The following is a 24,411-nucleotide window of genomic DNA, read 5'->3' on the forward strand; positions in this document are numbered from 1 at the left end:
AGCATTAAATTAGGTGATTTCATGAAGAAAGTAAAGGCTCATCAAGCCAAAAGCACATTGCTTAAGTCTCATAAAACATATAATCAAGTCTTCATATGTATTTCAGGACATGACCCTCAGAGAGCCTTAAGAGTAAATTTTCAAAAGAAACTTGGTGTTTAAGACTATTGCTTTTTCTTCTCCTTTCATTTATTTCAGTTGAAATGTTAGCAAATATGGACATAAACATCACTTCTTTTCATCATTTTCAGAGGAGAAGCTGCAGTTCCATTGTTCATCATGGCCATGGAGCTTTTCTACATGTTCTTTGTTCTAGCAGGCAAGAGCAATGGAATACACAAAAAAGAGAAAATTTGCTCACCCTGCACCCTTTCTGAATACCTGAACAGAGAAATGTAAAAAAATATATAGAAACTTCACAAGAGCCCAAGGGATCTGTTTCCTATCCATCGGCCTTTCATTTCAGGTGGTGTCACCACCACGATCCCACTAGTTTTCATCACCATCATCATCACCATCATAACCACCATCATCATTATCACCATCATTATCACCATCATCACCACCATCATCATCACCATCACTATCATCATCACCATCATCATCATCATCACCATTACTGTCATCACCATCATCATCATCACCATCACTATCATCATCATCCTCACCATCATCATCATCATCACTATCATCACCATCGCCATCATCATCACCATCACAATCATCACTATCATCATCATCATCACCATCACTATGATCACCATCATCATCATCATCATCATCACGATCGCTATCATCACCATCATCATCATCACCATCACTATCATCATCATCCTCACCATCATCACCATCGCCATCATCATCATCATCACCATCACAATCATCACTATCATCATCACCATCATCACCATTGCCATCATCATCATCACCATCACAATCATCACTATCACCATCATCATCATCATGATTAACACTGTCATCATTAGCACCATCATCATCACCATCATCACCATCACCGTTATTATTGTCATCATTCACTGTTACCATTTTTTTTTTTTTGGACTTAACTCTGTTACTGTCAATATCCCAAGTTTGTATGTTGAGTACCTAATCCCTAAGACTTCAGAATGTGACTGCATTTGGAGACAAGGCTTTTAAAGAAGTAATTAAGTTGAAATTAGACAGTTATACTGGGCCCTTGAATTTAACTGATAGAATAAGGGAGAATTTCAACACAGATGTGTACAGAGAGAGGATGATATAAGGATATGGTGAGGTTGAGTATCTTCAAGCCAAACAGAGAGGCTCTGAAGAAACCAACCCTAGCAGACCTTGATCTGAAAGTCCCCAAATTGGCAAGTAAGTGGCTGTCTGTCGCTCGGGCCAGCAGCTCTGTCACTTTGCTCTGCAGTTCAGTAGTAGAAGTAGCATGTTTGTCTTCTCTTACACATACACCCCCTCCTGTTTTAACTAAGTTCTGGACACTTGTGATGTGATTGCCTACCTCAGCTCACTTAACTCAGAGACAGTACTGCTATTTCTGTTTTCCTGAACAGGAAGCAAACCTAGTCATACACCTAATAAACGATGATGAATTTGATGCCAATTGCAACTACCCATACCTCATTCATACTTTTATCATTTCTAGATAGATTAATGTCTTAGGTAACAAAAGAGACATCCTCAGAAATACTAGCAGAATTCGATGATGTGTTATTTGATTTGTAAGTCTCTGAAGGTTTGCTTTAGAAACAACTTGTCAAAAATCTTTTGAACAATTCCACATTTCCCTTGCACCCCAACACTCGCATTGAATATTCCTGCTACACAAGGTGGCAACTAGCTACACATTTGACTCTCCTACACTGTCTAGGATATAGAACCCACTCCCAGCGGCCCTTATTGCTTGGTCCTGGTGAGTGCAACAATTATAGGATAAGCCCAAGATCTTCCATCACTGAACTTGCTGATGATTCTCTGTGCCTAGATCAGGAAAGGAAGTGAGGAGTCAATCTCAGTTTCCACACACTAATTGTGGTTAAAACTTGGAAGTCTATTACTTGGCTATAAAAGATTCTGGTGTGGGACTGGAGAGATGGTTCAATGATTAGGAGAGATTATTTCTCTTGCAGATGGCTTGGATTTAGTTCCCAGCAGTTCCAGGGCATGGCACCTGCATCTATCTGGTACATATAAACACATGCCAGCCACAAATACACACATAGGAATAAGAATGAAAATTAACTAATATTCAAAACAATTGTGACATATCTGATTTGCCCAAATTGCTTTATATCTGCTACTTCAATTTTTGATCACTTTTTTAAAATCCTGAGTTTCAGATTAAAATGTTTTCAGAATGTAACTACAATCTTATGTTCATTTGAAATGCTCGATAAAATTGCCTTCTTTATGGGTTCATTTTTTTTGATACAGTTCACCATAGGGTTGCGTGACTTGCCTCACCTACCCCACGAATGGTTACATCCCTCCCCTGTGATCCCAGAGGCACTTTATAACCAAAGGATAGAGGGGTTGGACTGGGCCGCAGTGCTCTGGTACTTGGGCTCTACTTTTCATCATAGATTTATCTGGATTTCCTCTATTTTTAGTGTGAAGCTGTGCACTGGAGGCATCTTAGTTCCCTTTACAGTCATCAGTCAAATGCTCTGTCCACACAAGAGAAATAGGAAATATTTGCCCAGGGTTCCAGAGCTGTCTGTTTGTGGAAACAGAAAGGATCTTGAAAATTATAAATTACTAATACTTGAAATAATTTTGAATGCAGTGGCGCAGGGCAGTGAAGTGACTTAATAAAGTCAGAAGACGTTCTCCGGGTGGCTGTGACGTCACTCCACCACTCCTTAGTTCCTAATGGAGCTCACATCAGTACCCTGGAAACTAGCCCATCAAAAATGGGTCACATACCCTATCACACACTCTCTCTCTACTTTCCATGCGCCATTTTTTTCAAATTACATAATTTACCCATGTATTATCTTCTGTACATTACTAGAATAATTACGGCTTTCTCTGAGTTCTGTTTGCTGTCTTACAGCAGATGCTCAATGAGTGCCTACAGAGGAATAACGACACTGTTCGTGGGTAGAAAGAAAACCCTGGGCTTAGAACCCCTCCCACTAAATGTGAACATTAGCATGTATTTTCCTATAATCCCGTGCCCCAAGTCAGCTAACGATAATGGTGAAAGATTTATAATGCCTACCACTTGGCAAACACTGCCCTAACCAGAAACCCTCCAAGGTAGGTGTCATCGATTTTGCAGATGAGAAGCGAAGTGTAGAGAAACGAAACCCCTTGTTCAGGGCCATGCAGCCTAGGGAGGGTGGTACGAGTGTAAGGCCAAGGCAGCCTGGCTCTAGAGGGCACACATCCAGCTGCTTTGCTCTGCTGCCTCTGGCAGTGAATGCACACCTGTGAACTTTACACATTCTTTTCATTTCTTCCCACGTAAATAAATGTCTCCTTCAAAGAAGGGAAGTTAGAGCCTTTGCAGGTGGCTAGGGGTTATGAGGGGCAGGCAGCGTGCAAACCGTCATTTCCCCGTGCAACAAGCGTGGGGAGGAGGGCAGAGAGCCAGGGTCTGATTGAGAGATAGCTGGGGGGCAGGGAGTGCAGGCTCAGTCATATGAGGACAGGAGGTGAAGCAGGCAAACGACCAGTTACACATTACTGCAGAATGAATACCTCAAAACTAATAACAGTCTCAGAGTCCCGGTGGTTCCCCAGAAAGCTATGGACAGGAAGTCACCTGCCTTGAGCTTCGTAATTACAGAGCGGGAGTCAGTGCCTACTTGCGTGAGAAAGAGGAGCGCTTGTTTCCCGCAGTGGACATGTGGACTTCAGGAGCCGAGATGCTGCCTGTGCTGCTCGAGGAGCTAAAATCTGCTTCACTGCCTGAAAAAAAACAGAAGAGAGAGAGAGAGAAGCATGAAGGTAACGAGCGCCAAGAACGGGACGACAGTACCCCGCCTCTCAGGTCCGAGCCTCCAGAGCTGCGTGCTCTAACCTTCAAGCGCCAACATTCCAGAGCTTCCAAAAGCTTTGTGCTTTCCTGGGGGAGGCAAGGGAAAGGACAAGACACCGTTTCATAAACAGCCTAGAACAGAAGGCCAGGCAGATGGTTTCTCAAAGAGCCAGTCTCCAGCAGACTATAAACAGCGGCCCAAGCAGGGCAAGGAATCCCAATCTTCCCTGGGCCCTTCTCACCAACAGCTCACTCCACCCAAAGTGTAAGCAAAAGGAAGGCTCCTGTTAGGAGCAAAAGTAGTTTTCCTCCAGAAGTTTATCTTGGAGCCCTTGCCGTCGGCTAGTTGAACTTGGCCCCTCTGGTCAGGAGTCAACCAGTTTGAAGCAATCAGAAGACCTGGCTTCAGGAGTGGCTTGAACCAACACTGTCTGATTGCAGACACAACTTTCTATGATAGCAGCATCAGAGTGTGTGTATATATTTGGGGATGAAATCTTAACCAAACAGAAAATTAACATTTCTAAGCACAGGGACAGTGATGGGATCTGGGAGTGAGACAGAAATTGGGGATTTGAGCTTCGAGGTGGGGTTGTCAGCTTACAAGGGGCATCATGGGAACAAGTGAGAGTTGGGTGTGTGACTGTAATAATACGCCGCGTGTTGGAATCATCTAAACCCATTTTAATAAGAAGTCATAGCCATCACATATCAGCAATGGAATTATTCCCATAGGTTTTCTAGGGAATTGAAGGGGGAGGGCTGTGGTGGGAACAGAGAACAATGGGAACAATAAAATAGGATGATTCAAAAGAGCACGACATTGCATTTGGCTTTGGAAACTATCTAGGTGCATTTTATTTGACTTTCTCACTCAATTCCTACAGCAGAATTTGTGTGGTATTTTGACCTAGAATCCAGAAGCAGCTCCCACTTCTGAATTGAGGGAGTTAAGAATGATCTAAATCACTTCCCTGTCTACGAATAGTGAACCATTATTATCATCACAATGACTGTCTATCCAGTGCCTATTAGGTCACCAGCTCTGTATGAAGTACTTTCTGTAATTCTATCTTGGAAAATCGGTACGCTGAGATAGACATTAATCTCACTGCTGTGTTTTGGAAGAGATAGAAGCTGATCGGCCCTAGGCTTGTGGAAGGTTGATCCAGGGTAGGATCAAGTCATCAAAACATATCTGTAATACTGGAGTGCTACCCTGAGAAGGCAGAGGATGAAGCAAGGGAATCTGAAGGCTTTATGGGAACAACTAGAAATCACCAAGAATAGCCTGGTACACAGTGCAGCCAGGGCTGGGATCCTGCTGTGTAGATTCCAACAGGTTTTATTAGTACAGCCAGTGGGAAGAGCAGACTGTACCAAGACAGGCAGAGGAAAACAAATCCCTCCTCGAGCTCCCAGGAACCCTCAGGATGCCCAGTTACTTTTGGAAAAGAGTAGAGAATGACCTGTTAGTTAAAGAGTAACTCTCTTTCCCACTTCTTAGCAGATTAGAGTGACAATACACTGGGACCCAGACCAGCAATTCCTTATGCATGGCAGAAGCGGTCTATGATGACATGCACTTCCAAAGCTCTGTGAACTTAATTAGTTGCTTCTGCATAACTCACTGGGTAAATTTAGCCCTTGAAAATCTCAAAGACTGGTGATTGGTGGCGCAATCTGGCGACACACTATTCCTGGCAGCCTAATTGGCCAGCTTTGTCTGCCAGCAGATCATCAGATTGGTTTCTAAGTGACAAAGATGGGCAATTTCCAAAAATATATCTTGTGGGTATAGCCTCCAGGCCTAAGGTATTATTTTCAAATGTTAAATTATTACTTGGGAACACCTGGTTTTCATTTCTTAAAAGACATGCAAAAAGTCACGTGTTGTAATAACCGCCTGCATGAAAACAGAGATTCTAGAACATAGACAAGTGCTAAATATCCAGGGTTTTACTAAAAATCTAGGACGCCTTTGATCTCTAGTACTTATGTCTTCAAGCTAAATGGTTAACTTAGCTTAACATTTTATTGCTACCAGAACACAATATATTGACTCTCATGTATTTGCAGAGCTGAAAGTCTCTCTCTGTTCCGGTACATTCTATCTTATCTCCAACACATCTGTAAACGATTAGGAGCCACTCTCAGGGTGGCCTATAGCTGCAGCTGTACTTAAATCCATTTGAATGATATGGTAGTCAAGTTATGCGGATGCTACTTCCCAACTACTTTCACTAATGACTTTTTCCCCCTGTATTTGTAATTTGAAGGCTGGTGAGATGGTTCCGTGGATAAAGTCACTTGGTGCATTAGCATCACGAAGCTACACAAGACTGATGACCCAAGTTTGATCCCTGGAGCTCATGTAGAAGTGGAGAGAGAGAATTAACTCTTATCATCTGAGTACCAAACACAGACACAGACACAGACACACAGACAGACACACACACACACAAATATACAGCTTTCAAAAATTACAATTTGAATCAATGAGCTTTTTTTTGTTTTTTTGTTTTTGTTTTTTGGTTTTTTGAGACAGGGTTTCTCTATAGTTTTGGAGCCTGTCCTGGAAGTAGTTCTTGTAGACCAGGTTGACCTTGAACTCACAAAGGTCCACCTGCCTCTGCCTCCCAAGTGCTGGGATTAAAGATGGGCACCACTGTCGCTCAGCTTTAGTGAGGTTTTTTTTTTTTTTTTTTTAATATTTTATTTTAGTTTGAGATCGGGTCTTACTGCGTTGTCTAGAATGGCCTTGAACTTCTGAATTTAGTTGATTCCCCCATCTCCATGCATGCTAGGTCTATAAACACATGCTACTATGCCCATCTAAGAAAGCTAATTTGGTGGATTATCTAATACACCCAGCCAGTTTACTAAGCAAAGTAACAAAGAAAAAGACTAGAAGGACTTGCCATTTACTTCTTACTTGGCAACAAAACTTAGAGGCACTTGAGTGTCTTTAGTGTATGCCAGTGTAGTTCTTGGTAGCTGCTTTGTCTTTCTACAGAGAGCACCTCAACAGAACTGCAGACCTGAAGTCAAGTGGCGGGGACCCCTCACATCCCACCTCTGCAGAACTTAAGCGGTGTGGGGCCACACACATCCCACCTCTGCTTTCTCCGTGATGACGTGAGGAGAATTACTCTACCCCTTCAGGCATCAGTTTCTTCACAGTGATATCACAGGCTTACTGTAACAGTGACATCACAGGCTTACTGTAACAGTGACATCACAGGCTTGCTGTAACAGTGACATCACAGGCTTGCTGTAACAGTGACATCACAGGCTTACTGTAACAGTGACATCACAGGCTTACTGTAACAGTGACATTGCAGGTTGACTGTAACAGTGACATCGCAGGCTTACTGTAACAGTGACATCGCAGGCTTACTGTAACAGTGACATCACAGGCTTACTGTAACAGTGACATCACAGGCTTACTGTAACAGTGACATCACAGGCTTACTGTAACAGTGACATCACAGGTTGACTGTAAGTCACTGGTATATACATAGCATAAAGCTCAGAAACACTCAGCAGACAGCGCATCAGCTAGAAATAAGTGTTATTAATCATTGTTTTTAGCTTGTTGTGATTAAAATATAGCTTCTATTTACTATATATTTCTTTCTTACAATATTTAGAAAATGGTGCTGGTTAGTAAGAAAAAAAGTAAGTCTGTAAATTTATCCTCAAATATAATCTGTTGCTATATACTATTCAGCATTTACCCTTAATACATTATTATGTAGGCTATTTTTCCCCTTCATAGAGTAAAATCTTTGATATATAGCACATGTTAATGGAATGAATAAATATTACTCTCCTTTAGCTTTTTCCTGTTATCAGAAGCAAGTGCTCTGTATGAAGAACTGTCCCAAACACCATTACCTAATAGTTTATTTCTCATAATAACACCCAATCTATGAAGTCGAGACAGGTGTTATGAAATTGCTTTTATAGCAGGGGAGTGCACAAGTTGACACAACTAATAATTCAAGGCTGAGGTCCATCTGATCCTAGGGACTGTGCTTTTAAACATAGCTAATAGTTAATGAATATATTTGGTCATATAAATTTATATTCTTGTTTATTGACTGATTTCATTAAATTCTTAGAAGAATTTTGGGACAAATGATACACTCAACTGAAAGACCTTCCATACGCACTCTATATCCACAGGGATTTTGAACTGGTGCTGGCATGAAGCAGATTTGTGCCTGAGAGGGTATCTGCCTCCTCAGCCTGGGTGTCAGTGCCCAAGTGGAAAATCTCTGCTGTCACTGGAAATAGTCTGACAAAGCACTAGTCATGATTTGCTCTTTGAAAGTTGGGATTGAAAGGCTGAAGGGAACTGAAAAATTCGTGGATCTGAGGCAATCCTCCTAAGCACTGTTTTGTCCCCCATTAAATTCATCTTTGGTTACCTGTGTGGGTGACCCTGGGTTGCTGGACTAAACAAGAAGGTGGCTGTGGGTGTCCTTTATGAGGACAAGTTCCTGGTGACCAAGAGCTAGCAGCAGAAGCAGATTTCAAGGTAGCAACAAGTGCTCTTTGGTAGCTTCTAAAACTCCTGGTTGGTATTTTGCTTGCCTGTTGGTGCCAATGCTTGGCTCTTAGAGAAGTGTATTCTTTATTCCCTGTAATGTTAGAGGGGAAAGCGCTCAGTGCATACATGCCTAGGCCAGGGAATGAGAGAAGAAAAAGGAAATGAAAGTTTCAGCTTAAGCTGAAACCTAAACTTATTCTTAAATCAATGCTTATATTTGAGTCTTTAGAGTGCTACTTTTTTTGCTTGCTTTTGAGACACTATGGAGTCCTTATGCATTTGAGCACAGAGCAGACTTACTATCTAGCAAACATTGACAAGTCCTTCTAAGCCACCAAGTCTTCTGTCCTTGTCATTGCAATTATCAAATTAACTCAAATTAACCATCTATATCCCCAGTCCATATCGAGGAAGATTTTCACTTCCCTTCACAGCCCTCACTGCCGCAAACACAGCTATTGTCTTTAACTGCCTCTGGTGAGGACAGAGGAATCACTTTCGCTGAAGCCCAGCACACCCATAATGGAAGAGCTAGAACAGTGCACACAGTCACCCCAAACACCATTGCAGGTCCTAGAGCCCAAGAAACATATAGCATAGGATGAGAGGCTAATTTCTTTATTTCATTGAAAACTTATATAAATTGGGGAAATAAAACAAACCAAGAATAAATGAGCAAATGACATAAGAAGATATGACAGAAAAATAAAAACAGTAATTGTCCTTGAAAAGCTGCTTCAACAAGGAGACAGGTTGCATTTATCAAACTGGAAAACTGTCTGCTAGTATGTGTTCTATTAAGAGCATGTAAAGACAAACAGAGCTGGTAACAGCATGTATGGATACTATACGTGCAAAAGAGACAGCTGAACTCCTAAGACTTTGTGTCTTACAGGAGCACCTGAAGGACAGGCTGGAGGTCTGCGAACAGTGAGTGGCTGATCTGGAAGCGGAGCAGCCTCTGAGAACACCGCAATCATAGGAGGAGGGAGGTGGGTGTTTGGAAACGAGGAGACCTTGAGGGGTGCTATTTAGATTAAAACAGGATGGTAGGTGTGGGGTGTCTGCCATAAAGTAAGCCAATCTTAAAATTACCTGCAATTCATAATATTCTAGAATATTTTATCAAGGGAGGACAATGGTCTGTCAATCATGGCCTCCCTTAGAATCAGAAATGAACTTGGAAGAGAACAACTGCAAACGCATTTTTTTTTTTTTTTTTTTTTTTAGAGACAGGGTTTCTCTGTAGCTTTTTGGTTCCTGTCCTGGAACTAGCTCTTGTAGACCAGGCTGGCCTCGAACTCACAGAGATCCGCCTGCCTCTGCCTCCCGAGTACTGGGATTAAAGGCGTGCGCCACCACCACCCGGCATTGCAAACGCATTTTCACCTTAGTATCATCCCGCGTAATTTTATTTTCCTGGCCATATGCCTATTACTCTTACCTCAAAAATACAAGCATAGTGACTTATGTTGTTTTATGTGACAAGTAATCAAGACAGCGAATGTAACACTTTGAGGGCTTTGGAGTCAAGAAACCTATGAATCTAGGCTCCTCTAATGGAAAGCCTCTGTGGAATCTTGAGCAAGCTATCGACTCCTTTTCTACCTTAGTTTCTTCACCTATAAAATGGTGATGAAGATATTAACAGTATTACTAAACAATAAACAGGGCCAGGTGTACAGCAAGAGCTATTGTTTCAATAGAGCCACAGCTACAATACAAGGATCAAAAGATATTGCAGACAGTATCGTGCCTGCCGCTGAGAAAGATCCACAATAAAGATTATACTGAACTTATAGAAAAAACTTGATAAAAAGGTAGTTTTCCCTAGAATTCTTCAATAAAGAACCCCTAAGACAAAACTGTGTGGTGTGTGTATGTGGAGAAAAGTTTCTAAAAATGGAAGATTCTACATCAGACTCTAGCCAACAGGCTGCTCCACAAAGCTGTAGAATTGCCCTCAGGTCTGAGTCTTGTTCCAGAAAAGTCCAGGGAAAGAGCAAGTTTCCTACAGCACTCAGCAACCCGGCCAGGTGGCTTCCAAGTCTAAGAATGTAAGCGGGCAGGTATCCAAAAGCAGACTCTAAGAGAGCCACGAGGTCATGGGCTGCCCTGTACAGGCCATCATCCCCTTATCTCTGCAGGCTTGGCCGGCCACCTGTTCTTGCCACATATACAGGCCATGCACCTGTTGAAGTTGAACAGGAGTGAATGAGAGAACTGTAAAAAGGCAGAAAGAAAGCTCAGCAAGGAAGGGAAAAGTGAATACTTTCTAACCAAAGACATTGCCCTTAACTGGATATTTGGTTTTGGTTAAAAATTTAAAATCTCTCTTAAGCCTTAGGTACACACGTACACACGTGTACACACACACACACACACACTCACACACACCAAGGTTAATATATTATTTGCTTAGCAAATGTTTGTTGAACATTTGTCCTGCCCATGTGTCAGTCTCTGTTCTAGGGAAGAACATAATGACTCTAATGTTAGAGGGGAAAAGAGTTTGTGCATAGAATGTTCCTGATGCATCTTTAACATTCATATTGCTAATAACTTCATATTGCTAATAGCTGACTGTGGGGCCCATGGAATGGAGCTCCAATAATCAAGAGAAGTGGACTTTCTCTCCTTTTTCTGCCAAGACATCCACCGGACTTTGAAATAGCTTCTTATTCCTATACTTAAGCACATTTACAAATCAACTCTGAAATACATCAGCCGTAAGTGTCTCCTCTCCTCTTTGTCTCTACTGGTCAGTAACCTCCAGGGCTCCTTGTGGACACTCTTCATCCTTGGCAATGGCACTTACAGCATCACACTCCATAGCCCACCAAATAGTGGAGTTTCACACTGGATCATCCCCAGGAGGCCTTCTCCCTTCACAGCATTTAAATAGGCCAGCATTTTAACTCTGGACTCAACTAGGCTCCAGTTCCCATATGTTGGTGTCCTTACATCCTGGTTCATGAATTATCTCTTCTTTACTCACTTGTGTGTTCAAATCTCATGAAACTCTTTTGATGAGCAGCCATATGCACTAGCTATGTAGCTTTCAGAAAAGTCCCTAACATCCCTGTGCCTTGTGTTCACCCCAAAGGGAAGATTGTCATAGGATGTGTCACATAGAGTTAAGAAGACTCTACAAGTTGTGTAGGTATACGAACAAAGTGTCCATGTCACAGTTTTGATAGTATCTTAATTTTTCTTCTGATAATCACCCTCCCTGAGTTACATCTGGAATCCAGCCTGTAGAAAAGTAAACCAGGGGAGGACCTGGAGCAGGAACTCAGGAAATAGTGAAGCTATTATAGCATATGCCTGGGAAGGGAGAATTCAGAACAGACACATGAAGAAGCAAAAAAGGAGACAGTCTGGCAGAGGACAGTAAGGACCCTGTGTTTTGCCTTTGGAGTATAAGCCACTACAACGTGAATCCTTAGATCTCATCTGTATTGGTTGACAGAATGTTTTACTATTTTAAGAAAGTCCATGGCACACTAAACAACAAAGACCCATTTAGCAAAACCTTCTGGAGCAGCTGACTTTGGTTCTCAGTGAGATCCAAGAGCTCAACACTGCTGAAAGATCACTAGATCACATTTGTATGCCCCACAGGTTTTTGTTCTGTTTTGTTTGCTTCCCAATTAATGTCAGATTGATACCCAGGCTTTTTTCAGGAAGAGGCAAAAATCACATCAGGGACATAATTTTCAGAAAGAAAGCAACAGAGACCATTTCTAGCTAAAGGATTAGGGTATCAGGCAGAAGGAACATAGAACTAGCAAGTTTGGAAACTATACATGACTATTGCGACTCAGCATCCAGAGCAAGGAGCAGACGTGAGGGGAAGGAGCCAAGTGTGGACACAGTAGCATGAGAAGAAGGAGAGAGAACACTCACAAGGCCACAATGGTGACTTGGAGACAGTTGAGCTTAAAATCCTCCTGAGCCATAGGACCCGAAGTCTGAGGCTGGAAGTTAGGAGTTGCTCTTACTTGACACAGAGGTCCTTGCTAGTCTCTTCTCTGAGGAAATATGTGAACATCATTCTCAGAGAGATGGATACCCAAGGAAACAGGTGCCTGACTTCTCTACACCTGTATCACCGCCATCACAATTCTGTCCAAAGGGTTCTACTGACAGCCTCTTAACAGTCTTCTGATAGGCCACCTTAGTGGTCACTGTGTATAAAGTGAGTAACTGTCAGGAGATGGGAAACAGAGAGGCAAAGGATTAGGTCGCACTGCGGTGTGGAAACCAAGCATGTCATTTCTCTGTGAAAGAGTGACATTGTATTATTCTCTCTGTATCCTAGAAGCTATTTTCTTAATTTCTTTTTTTATTATGAATCTCAGAGGCATGGTAATGTCATGTAAGTATCCATGAGGTAAAGCCAATGCTGAGGCAACCCGCCTTTGTGAAGCCAAATAACTGCTTTTGGAGCAGGTCAGGTGATCAATTTTAGATCAGCCTCTGTTCTGAAAGTCACTGGTGATCATCCTCCTAATTACAACGTGATTCTTGGAGGGTGCATTGACCTCACCTGGAAACACGCTTCTGACTCACCGAGACTGGTCTTTGTGAAGCTTAGTAACTTACAGGCGGGGCCAGGCTCAGGGTTAATGAGCCCTCTGGGTCCAGAAACTCCAGAACGACTACTCTAAAGCACTCTTCAGCCTGCGATGACTCACACGGCGGTTTTCTCTGAGGCTGTCTCTGACAGAATGCTACAGAAGGCTTGACTGTTATTTCAAATATAGCTACACACTGTAGTATGTATTTTGGGAATTGTTTTTACACATTTTACATTCAAAATGTGAAATTTTAATGAATTTTACTTGGCAGAGTATTGGCTCCTGCTGACTGTGCCTTGTGCAACTGTCAACAACACAGAGTATACTCTGCTCAGGTGGAGTCTAGCCAGCGGGTTCAGGGGTCACCTTTCTGGTCTTCCATTTAAGGGCACTGTGAGCTCAGGCAATTGTTTAACGTCACTGTACCTCAGTTTCCTAATGCCAATACCGGAACACAGAATCTGTTTTGCCTGGGATTACTGCCGGGATTAACCGTCACGATGTTTTCCTAACTCACAGTAAGAATTCCTCCTCATCACTATTAGGCCGTGGATCCATGTGGAATCATGTGGATCCGCACTTAGTGTGTCTGCTGCTAAACAGCTTCTCTAGGAAGTCTGGCATCACAGGCATAAGCCTGCATCGTCGGACAGGACAACGTATCATAAATATATGCTCAAAAGAATTGTCAAGAGCCGGGCGGTGGTGGCGCACGCCTTTAATCCCAGCACTCGGGAGGCAGAGACAGGCGGATCTCTGTGAGTTCGAGGCCAGCCTGGTCTACAAGAGCTAGTTCCAGGACAGGAACCAAAAGCTACGGAGAAACCCTGTCTCGAAAAATCAAAAAAAAAAAAAAAAAAAAAAGAAGAATTGTCAATACCTAGAGCACCAGGTAGATACAGGTTTTTTCATAGTGTGGAAGGAGTGTCTGCAACTGACATCATCATCTGCCTGGTCTGCTGGTGGAAATTTTCCTATGAAAATGTCTTCATGCCACAGATGACCTTTGTTCTTTTACAAATGGCCTAGGTGACCATCTATAGCGAGCTGAGCTGTTACAATAACAGGGTCTTGTTTGCAGGGTGCCATTGCATGCTATAATCAGCTGCTCGGCTCTGGATGTTGATCTACCCACTTCTTCCCATCCGGTGTGCTCTACCTGAAACAACCATTTCTCCTTTTTTTTTTTTTTTTTTTTTTAACTTGCAGTTTCCATACCACACCCAACTGTTGGATGTGGCTCCGGATACTTGATCTTCCTTACTACTTCATAGCATACATCTCCTAAGATCACTCCTTCCTTAAAGTCTTCCATGCCACCTGTGTCAAGACAACGTTCACCATCCATGGCATGAACTATGATGCCAAGTTTTCATACATGCTGTGCCTTCTGCCAGAATTATTTCCTTTCCCTCCAGGCTTGTCTAAACACTGCCTGTTCTTGAGGTCTCACTTTACCTTTGACCTTTACCTTCTTCAAGAAGAGAGTGGGTGCCCCTCCTCTAAGGTCCTACCTCGTGAGTGTTCATCATGTTGCATGGTAATTGTGTTCGCGCTTTAACACCTCTGTCTCTGAGCTTACTCATCCTCAAACCCCAGGGACCAAGGCAGCACTTTGCCAATAGGATGCGCAGTTATTCTGAAATTTTTCAGTGATGTCTCCCAGAAAGGGTCATGAGCAAGGTAAAAATCTTTTTCCTATGTCCCCTTTAGGCTGAGTTGATGAGCCCAGTCGATGTTGTTTATAGCAAATGGATTTTCCCTTCACGTTCCCCTCCATCTAACATTGCCTAATTCTCTTAAAACTCAACTTTTCAGCTCAGGTACAAGCCCGTGGCTGGGAAAGCCTCTGTCTCATTCATCATTGCATATCCAGAGGCAAGCACAGAACCTGGAATATGGTAGACAGGAAATACATTTCGTTGAATGGTGGAGGAGAGGCGCTGAAGACAGTGGTATGGCCACTTTCAGCAATACTACCAGGTTCTGTGAAATTAGAGTGGTGGCAGGTTGGAATTGGGGGGAAATACGCAGGCAATAGAGGAAGAGACAGATTGTGGAAATCACATCCTACTGACATTCGTGTTGATCAGCATAAATGTGGAAAAAGTCCCGCAAGAATACAAGAAAGAGCCAGCAGTAGTTTCCCAAGAGCCACATATGAAAAACACCCACTGTTTCTGACAGCGTTATGATTGTCATATAACACACATGTCTGGAATTCAGTGGACATGGATATAAACATTGAAGATACTCTGGCAAACAAAGCAGCCATGTGCACTGGGTGACATCATGCTTCAGTACCCAGAGGCCCTGACTAATGGGTTGCCCATCAACCTCCAGGGAAATCCCTAGCCGTATGTCACCCTGCTCTGTCCTTGTCCTTATCCCGTTTAATGTGCTTAACTGATGACATGAGCACAAACGTGGAAGGCATGGTGCTGACAGTAGACTACAGATTACACACGCCTTGAAGGGACAACAGACAAGAAATGACAGCGCTAGATAACAACGCTATTGTAAGCTCCGTGTCCCCAGAGCCTTCTTGCTCAAGAACCCCGCTTCTGCTGGTTCCTTTCATCCTTTGAATCCTAGAAAGGGTAAGGATGAGGAAACTAAAGTTCTGAGGGGTGATCATGAGTCTATCCAAGTCCCAGAGCCAACTAACTTGTCTGATTCTGAGACTACATTCTTCACTGTTTGGGACCTGATCATCACAAGTCGCAGAGATGTAACAGTTGGATTCCAGGATGATGACATCTAAATTGGCTAATTTCAAGTGTGCTCTGTGTCTTGTACATGCTAAGATTTTATCTGGGGCATCAGCACAGGGAACACTGTTCCAGGACCCAGGATCTCAAGGAGGGGGCGGAGCTCTCACTCAAGCAGCTAGGCTACATGCTGAGTGCAGCACACATCCACACAGAGAGCACAGCGCACACAGCAGAGGAAGAAACTCTTAGAGCGAGGGCAAGAAGGCAACAGGTTCTGCAGTAGGGACAGACGCTACTTGAGATGGTCCTGGAGCATGAAGCAGAGTGTAATAAGGGTGGCGGTGCCCAGAGGTGGGGCGAGGAGGGGCTAAGTTCAAGTAACAGGAAGAGTGAAAACTGAAACATGGAAGAAGGGAAGCAGAACTGGTATGCAGGTCATCCCGTCTCCTGTTTGAATGGAATATAGTAATTAGATGAAAAGAATTGTAGTCAAATTGGGGCTATTGTAGCAAGGCACAAAGACTGAGAAAGCTATGCTTCAGATAGAGGGACACAGTCCATACTGAAGGCAATCTGTGAATGCGGTGGCAATATGAATCAAGTGACGCCTTATGCAGACAAGGGACAGAATGATCTGGAGGGGAGGCTGGACAGAAACCAGGTCAGCTGTGACAGACCACGAGCAGCACAAGACAGGGGAAGGGGACGGCTGTGAGGCCTCTTCATGCATAGCTTATAAATTCACAAAATTAACTTCATAGTGCAGAAATCATGTAAAATACGAGGCAAACAAAAGAATTTAACAGGAAGAGCTAAACATTAAAAATACTTATAATATTTTTACTATACACTTGTCTTATATTTACTAATACTTGGCTTATAGTTCACCCTTGACTGCAGTGAAGCCTACAAAAACAATCAAACAAAACAACAACAAAGAAAAACAGTTAAAGAGATATATGCATAAACCTTCTCAATCAAAGGGTGGAAAACCCAACAAAATGGTGGAAATCATTTCAGTCGATAAATGGGAAAACTATCTGGCATTCAACCTGACAAACTGTTTTAAAGCACTGAATGATCCAATCCAAATGGTCCGAGATATTCCAACATCAGTGCTGGATCTATCCCTGTGTACTCTTCAATGAAAGCATACACCAGTAAGGATGATAAAAGATGGGCAAATCCTGACATCTGTACAGAGTATGGGAACAAACACAGCTGAAGAAATCCAAGTTCTTGGGGTGGTTGCTTTAATTATGACCCCCGCTTAAGGAACTTAAAGTAAAAACAAGAGAGGTAGGATTATGAAGTCATATAGAAATATTTCCAGGGCAGGGCTTGGCTGCCATCAGAGAACCCCTTTTGGGGTTGAACGATCCTTTTGTGGGGGTTGCATATCAGATATCCTGCATATCAGATATTTACATTACAATTCATAACAGTAGCAAAACATTGCAGTTGTGAAGTAACAATGAAATAATTTTATGGTTGGAGGTCACCACAGCATGAGGAACTGTGTTAAAGGGTCACGCATTAGGAAGGGTGAGAACCACTGCTACAGATTATGGGAAGGGCTCAAAAGAACGTAGGTATAAGGCAGGTGGAGTGACTCCTCTCTCCCACCCTGTGACACCTGTCCAAGGTATGATGTCATCGTGATAAAGATGACATTGTCTCTGGGTGGGGGATGCCAGGTACAATGAATAATGGGAAATAATATTGCTAGGTATTGTGTGCTCACAGCCTCTTCAGTCAGCAACTGGATCCGTGCTGCTTGCTTTCTACTTTCTTCCTTCAGGGTAACCAAGAGGACTTGGTTCTGGGGCACAAACACCCAGGATACTGTGTAACACTTAGACTTTCCTTCTGGAACTGTTCAGGTGAGGAGGGGGAGGTGGTCCATCTCCAGAAACAGGCTGCGGTTCTGCAGCTCCCATCACTATCTATCAACTGAAACCACTTCTACCACCAAGCTCCTAAGAGTCTCAAGCTTCTGCGCACTCCCTTTTGCCCCTTCCTTCCTGCTGAAAGGGATTTCTGCTTATCCTAATGGGGTTTATAGCCTTTGAAGAGAATGAAGTGTACTCACAATTAGATGATGCTCTGCCCAATGATTAGCTCTGCATGTCTATGGATGCGTTAATGGATCCGTCTTTAGGATCTCTCTGTCAGTGACAGCGGGCACAGAGGATGTGTTCTTAAGCCAAGCCTTGGCTGCCCAGGTACTGTCTGCCCCAAACCCTTGTAAAAGTTAACTTCTGAATGCAAATGTACCCAATACTCTCTGCTCTCTCTATTCCTTAAAAAGGGACAGAAAAGAAAAGCAGAGTCTTACAAATGTATGAAGGCCACTAGAGAATGTTGGCATGGCAACAAAAAGAAATTAAGTAGTAACCTGCAAAGGCTAATATGAAGATGCTCCCAAGCCATCAGATTTGATCAAACATTTTTATGGGTGCATATTACATTTACAAGCACCCCAATAAGATAAAACAAGGATCCAAAGGGCTAAACCCCATTGTAGACAGAGTTTTTGTCCTGTCTGGTTCCTCAGGAGTTCAGTCCCAAAGAAACACCCAGAGGCTTATATTAATTATAAACTGCTTGGTCTATTATCCCAGGCTTATTACTAACTAGCTCTTACAACTTAAATTAACCCATAATTCTTATCTATGTTTAGCCACATGGCTTGGTACCTTTTCTCAGTGAGGCATTCTCACCTTGCTTCTTCTGCACCTGGCCTGCAACTGCCTCTCTACTTTTCCTCTTCCCAGAATTCTCCTAGTCTGGTTGTCCTGCCTATACTGTCTGCCTTACTACTGGCCAATTAGCATTTTATTAAACCAATACGAGTGGCAAATCTTTATAGTGTACAAGAGCGTTCTCCCACAGCACCCTATGGAGTCAGTTAAGAATACCTTGCAATCTAGAAGCACAAAAATACCCCCTAGGCTCCATCACATCTATTCATAAGCATCTCCTGAAGACCTACCAAGTCTGTGCAATGAAGGGGAACACAAAGGCAGAGAAAAAATAGCTCCAGGGTTTTGAAAATGCTGCTTTGAGTTCTATCATATTTTCAAGGATATGTGTCCAAGGTAGTAAAGTTATCTAAGTGTTAGGAAAGGAATAAAGCATATCTTGGTATAGTTATCATTCCTGTTGTGAGATAGAGAATAGAATCTGGGGGGAAAAGGCAAGCCTTCATGATGGCAGTTCTTCAGATGGAATCAGGTCATTGTCACCATGCTGTGCCTTCACACCCATGCTATAAATGCTCTTTTCTATACACACGTCATGTGCAATGCTGAGGAAGGGAGAAGGGGAACAGCAAAATCTAACATAAAACAGAAGACAGTGAAGTGATTAAGAGGAAGGGAAAGAACAAAGCCCATCAAAGTGATTGACAGACGGCGAGATAGAGAAAGAGGGTGGGTATTGGGTAAGGGAAGAAAAAGAAGATAGTTCCTGTTCTAATGACATATGCATCTCAATAAAGAGCAATCTAAAAATACTGATTACACCTAGACCATAAGAACACCATGATACTTTAGTGGGCAGCACTAGTGTGTGGGTGGAGCTGGGCTCAGTTCTGTTGAATGGTGGCTGAGACTGACGGCGAGGATGCTAAACTGCAGAACCCTTGCCAAACTTCAAGGCACAGACAAAGCCCCTCGTCAGTCTGCTGCTTTGGGCTTTGCAGCATGGAGATAGTGGTACCATCTGTGGATCCCAAACCATCCCTCTATATAAACTCTTCTAAGTCTGTGGCTGGAATCCCTCACTTCTACTACTCCTCAGGGGGGAGAGCATTGTATGTCATGCTGCAACCAGGTGTCAGGTTCAAGCATCGCCTCTGTCACTCAAGAACAGTCAAGGCTGCCCCTAGTCTTGGGTAGAAATCAGATCTTCCTAGAAGAGACCTGTGGAGATGCGTATCTCTGTGGCTGAGGTGAGCACAAGAAACCGGACTCAGGAATATCCAGTTTCCATGAACAATGTCCCTACGGCATCAGCTAAGGGAAAAGGGAACACCCCTCTTTCCTGAATGGCCACAAGCTCCCACAGTTACAAAAGGGCTCAGGATACAGAACTGTTAACCAGGACTGCACAATGCTCCCAGGGGTCAACTAATGATATGACAGCAGCGCAAGGACCTAACACACAAGGTGTGACATCTGCCCACAGCATGGGCGTGCTTGATAACAATGGGGAAAAGGAGGGCATTTTTTTTTCAATTTATAGATCAATAGAATAAAACTACAAGTTGCCTTTTTAGTCGGGATGATAGTAAAGATTTAATTATTGTCTTGGAACATTAGAAAAGAGATTGACTCTTATAGTTCCTCTGAGCCATGTGCATGTAAAATTACACTCAGCCCGATGTAGGTGGAGTGTGTGGCCCTACCTTGCTTCCAGGTTCCTAACTCCTAAAACCTTCGCTACACCCCGTTTTCTATTCAAGGGAGATGGTGGTATAGCCCTTTTTACACATGCTGCATCCTTTCCAGGGCAAACAGATGGAAGGAAGAGAATATGCCAGAAAGGAAAGTAGAAGTGAAAATGGCATTAAAATAAAAATAAAGTTGCAAAGTGTAATCTAGGTCAACTCCTCGTGTGCTTTAAACTAAGCACCAGCAGGCTCTGTGCAGACGGCACCGATTTCTCTTTTTCATTTGATTTATTTATTTCTTTTTATTTTGCTTGAATGTCACACAAGATTAGTGCAAAAGGAAAAAAAAAATCCCAGCATGGGGCCTCTTTTTATACAGACTAATCAGTGGCTTCCCTTCTCTTTCTCTTCCATCATTCCCTGACCTTTCAACTTAATGCGATTACTCTTTATTCAAAAATATTTTATCCAGTAAACCCTAAGCAGAAATCTTTCCAGGAAGTGGGATTAAAAAACTCGAGCCTAGGTTTCAGTTGTCACATTTCCAGTTCATGTCACAAATGTGGACTACAGTTGTGCTATGGCCTAGCTTCATTCACCGTGCCTACACACTGTAATAGCCTAAATAGTCACTGTTAGCAGCAGCACAGTTAACTGGAATGCATTCTGTTACACATGTGTAACTATCCAAGAGAACAGAAGGCAACATATTTGAAGTGAACAGAAAGTTTAAACATTTCACTTTGGGAGAGTTTCACTCTTGTACACTGAGACTCACAACTACCTTCAAATGCCAAGTGTGTATAAGTTCTTAGTACTAAACATATAATTTAATAGGCTGGAACAATCGAAGGATTGTTCAAGTTGTTATCCAAAACCTCCCTCGACTCTTGTGTGGTGGCCCAGTGACGATGACTACGCTTACAGTAGTCACGCTGTAATACCATCTGAGAGCTACCCTAGGCCACGTGTCATCAAAGTTTCAAAAGACCCTTAGCTGATTGGCACTATTTTCCTCTGCACATTTTAGGTGAAATACATAGATATTTTGGGGTCAAATTTAGCACAACACACGGACACACACACACCCCTCATTTTCAAAGCAAAGAAAGAAACAGGAGCGGTTTGATGAGGTGGAAGAGATGTGGAGTCTCAGTCTGCTGATAAAGTGAAAACTTTGGGGACAGCGTCACCGGCAAGATCGTGCTTTCTGCAGACTTCATCACAGAAAGAGTTGCTCATTGCTCCATCAGCTGATGGGCACTGTTTTCATAGAGCATGAGACTGATGACCCATAGCTTGGCTCGTGTGACAAGCTGGGAATGTAACAGTCATTGGTGCATAGCCGCTCTCAGAGGGTGGGACCTTCTGCCATTTGAGCAACCACCGCTTCATGGCTGTTGAAAAAGATATTGAGCATAGTATGTCTTTGGCTTGAATGGCCATAAATTATAGGAAACCAAAGAACTTGACAGTATAGCACTATGCTCTGTGCTCATTCTTTTCTTTTTTTCTTTTTTTGACAAAATGTCAGCATCCTATATTTTGTGGCCCATTTTTGCTTTTCATTTGGAGCCGTTAGATGCTGCATGTCTATTGAAGACATTCTAAAAATTTTAATTTTGCATTTTAAGATCTCTTTAGCTAGACTCAGAGCAACCACATATATAGCCATCCTTATGTTTCTACTAATTAATTTTCATGCCACGGGCATTAATCATTTGCTCAGCAGATGAAAGCCACTTTCAAAGGACTCCCATGTTTTACAACAGCAGGAACCCAACCCTTATGCTCCTGGAATGTGCAGTAAAGAGGAAGTGTTCCATAAACTCAGACCATATGAATATCAACTCAGACCACACAAATATGAAAATCTTCCACACCCCAACCCACAGACATGAAGAGTTTCAGAATTTCTACCGGATGCCACGGAAGAAAGTAAATTAAAATAGGTCAGACTGCCTTGCTGAATATTTTCCACAGTTAAGCGGCAGACATGGGCATCTCTTTCCCCAATCACAGAAGCAGACTCTCTCTTGACAATAAATGCATTCCATCTCGGCCTGCACAGAGGCCCACTGCAAACCGCGTGACCTGCCAATTAGCGTTAATTGTTGTCATGCATGTTTATTCCCCTACCTCAGACACGGGTTATACCACACTTGCTATTCATAAATGAAGTGAAGAAAACATGCCGAAATATAACCATCCAGAGTCATTTAAAACTTATTTCTGCCATTAACTCACATACAGAAACTCATAAAAAACTAATGTATTTCAAGCAACATATATAGGCATTAAAGAAAAAAATAACAACTTTAGTTATTGACCCTGCATTCAAAATATCTAAATGGCCATTTGTTTTCACTATGTATTTCTATCCTGTTACAACTTCACACACACACACACAGAGAGAGAGAGAGAGAGAGAGAGCAAGAGAGAGAGAGAGCATATGCACTGTAATCCAATATAATCATTTACTTACTGTGACTAACACTACTTACTAAGAAAGTAAGCTCCATAGACTTTCATGGCAAACACTGCAAACGGCCTCCCACCACAGGCTGGGGAATGTCTTTTGCAGAAATATAGAGTGTGCAGCTCATTTCTCAGTAGAGTACAGTCTCAGAGTCGTGTATCCATGGAGATGGAGCCTCCTACATGTGCAGGGCAAGGAAGTTACTCTGCTGGGCACCATAGCAACAGGAGGCAGAGGGAGAGCTGGCCTATCGGGGAAGAGCGCTGGGCCTTTTCCCTGGTGACTGCAGCATTTCAAATGAAAGCGTTGCCCTCATGAATGGACACAAAGCATTTGCAGAAATACCGAATTGTCAAATGGAGGCAGAAGCTTGCACAACAGTCATCGCTAATCCTTCGGCAATACCAGAACAAAGCGCAGAGCCATTTTACACATTTTGACTACAATACCCCAACGAGTAAGCAAGAAACGACACTAAAAACACCCACAGAGCTCTAAATTCAATGGCAAGCGTGTGACATTTTAGGGAAACGCTTAGGCACTTCATGAATTAGAGCTATTTAAGTATGCAGGTCACTTCACCACGCTGCCAGGCAGAGAAGAGCTGGGGAATTCTATTGTTCTGAGAAGGAGAGAAAGGAACCCAGGGCTGTCCAGTACAACTGTAGGAACCCTCTTCCCAAACAACAGCTTTCTTGAAGTAGACATTTCCACCCGAGCGCCCGCTCCAATCAGGATGATTGGTACCGACAAGACAACGCAGACATCAGAGCCGTAGTGGAAGGAGGGTGGTGTTCAAATGCCTGGAAGTCATACCATCCGTAAGCTTATCCCAGTTTGGGATTACAATAAAACCGACCATCTACTGAGCAGTTTGTCAGGCAAAGGCTTTCCCCTGTAACACAGAATCCTGTCCAATGCTGACAGTGATGATTCCAAAGACAGAGGCCATGCCCATTTCCTTCCTAGTGCCGTGTGGGGCTTGGGTACTATGTGTGCTCTCTGGTACATGCCTCGCATCATTTATGACCCCCACAGCACTGAGAAAAAGCTAAGTATTAATTATTTCCCCATACAACTGAGAAGAATAGAAGACATTTCTTGACATTATTGTCTTCCTTCTGCTAGTGCTCCCCCACCTGCTCAAGGGTGACCTAGATCACCCTACTTCAATGTCTAAATATACGCTGAGTACCTCCTCCCACAATTTCCTCTCACAGAAGAAGGGATCACTTTCTACTGAGCCTTCGGCAAACCTCTTATTGTAGGGCTCTCATAATTACCTCCTTTGGACAGAAAGTGCCATTTGGAAACCACACACCAGTCTGAAATGGCCCAAGTCTATGCTGATTCCAGCTCCATTCAGACTTCATCTGATGGGAATTCTTCAAATGAGAATCTAGATACTAAATATTAAAAACTCGTTTTCTTTTTTTTTATTTTTGAGGTTATAATATAATCACAATCCTTTCTTCCTTTCCTTGTCCAAACCCTTCCATATACCCTATTTGCTTTTTCATGTTCATGGCCTCTTTTTTGTTGTTGTTAATTGTTGTTGCATGTATGTGCGTGTATGTGTGTGTGTATGTGTGTGTGTGTATTCCTAAATGTAACCTACTTGTGTGTATGTTCTCGGAGATAGGCATTTAGTTTAGGTAACCAGTTTGTGTGCTCTTCCCGGGGAATGACTATC

General features: G+C 42.8%; 1 protein-coding gene across 5 annotated transcripts in view; it reads right to left on the reverse strand.

The window, feature by feature from the left end:
- Positions 1–24,411, reverse strand: part of Sybu (syntabulin) — a 100,899-nt gene that overhangs the window by 8,030 nt on the left and 68,458 nt on the right. For 4 of the 5 annotated variants that reach the window (XM_057791623.1, XM_057791622.1, XM_057791621.1 and 1 more), the window contains one exon: positions 3,816–3,918. In XM_057791623.1, the coding sequence (XP_057647606.1) occupies positions 3,816–3,918 (103 nt within the window). Of the gene's footprint in view, positions 1–3,815; positions 3,919–22,743; positions 22,878–24,411 lie in introns of those variants that run through there. The other variant, XM_057791624.1, reaches the window with a different exon arrangement.

Source organism: Chionomys nivalis, chromosome 17, assembly GCF_950005125.1.
Source record: "Chionomys nivalis chromosome 17, mChiNiv1.1, whole genome shotgun sequence".
Taxonomy (NCBI): domain Eukaryota; kingdom Metazoa; phylum Chordata; class Mammalia; order Rodentia; family Cricetidae; genus Chionomys; species Chionomys nivalis.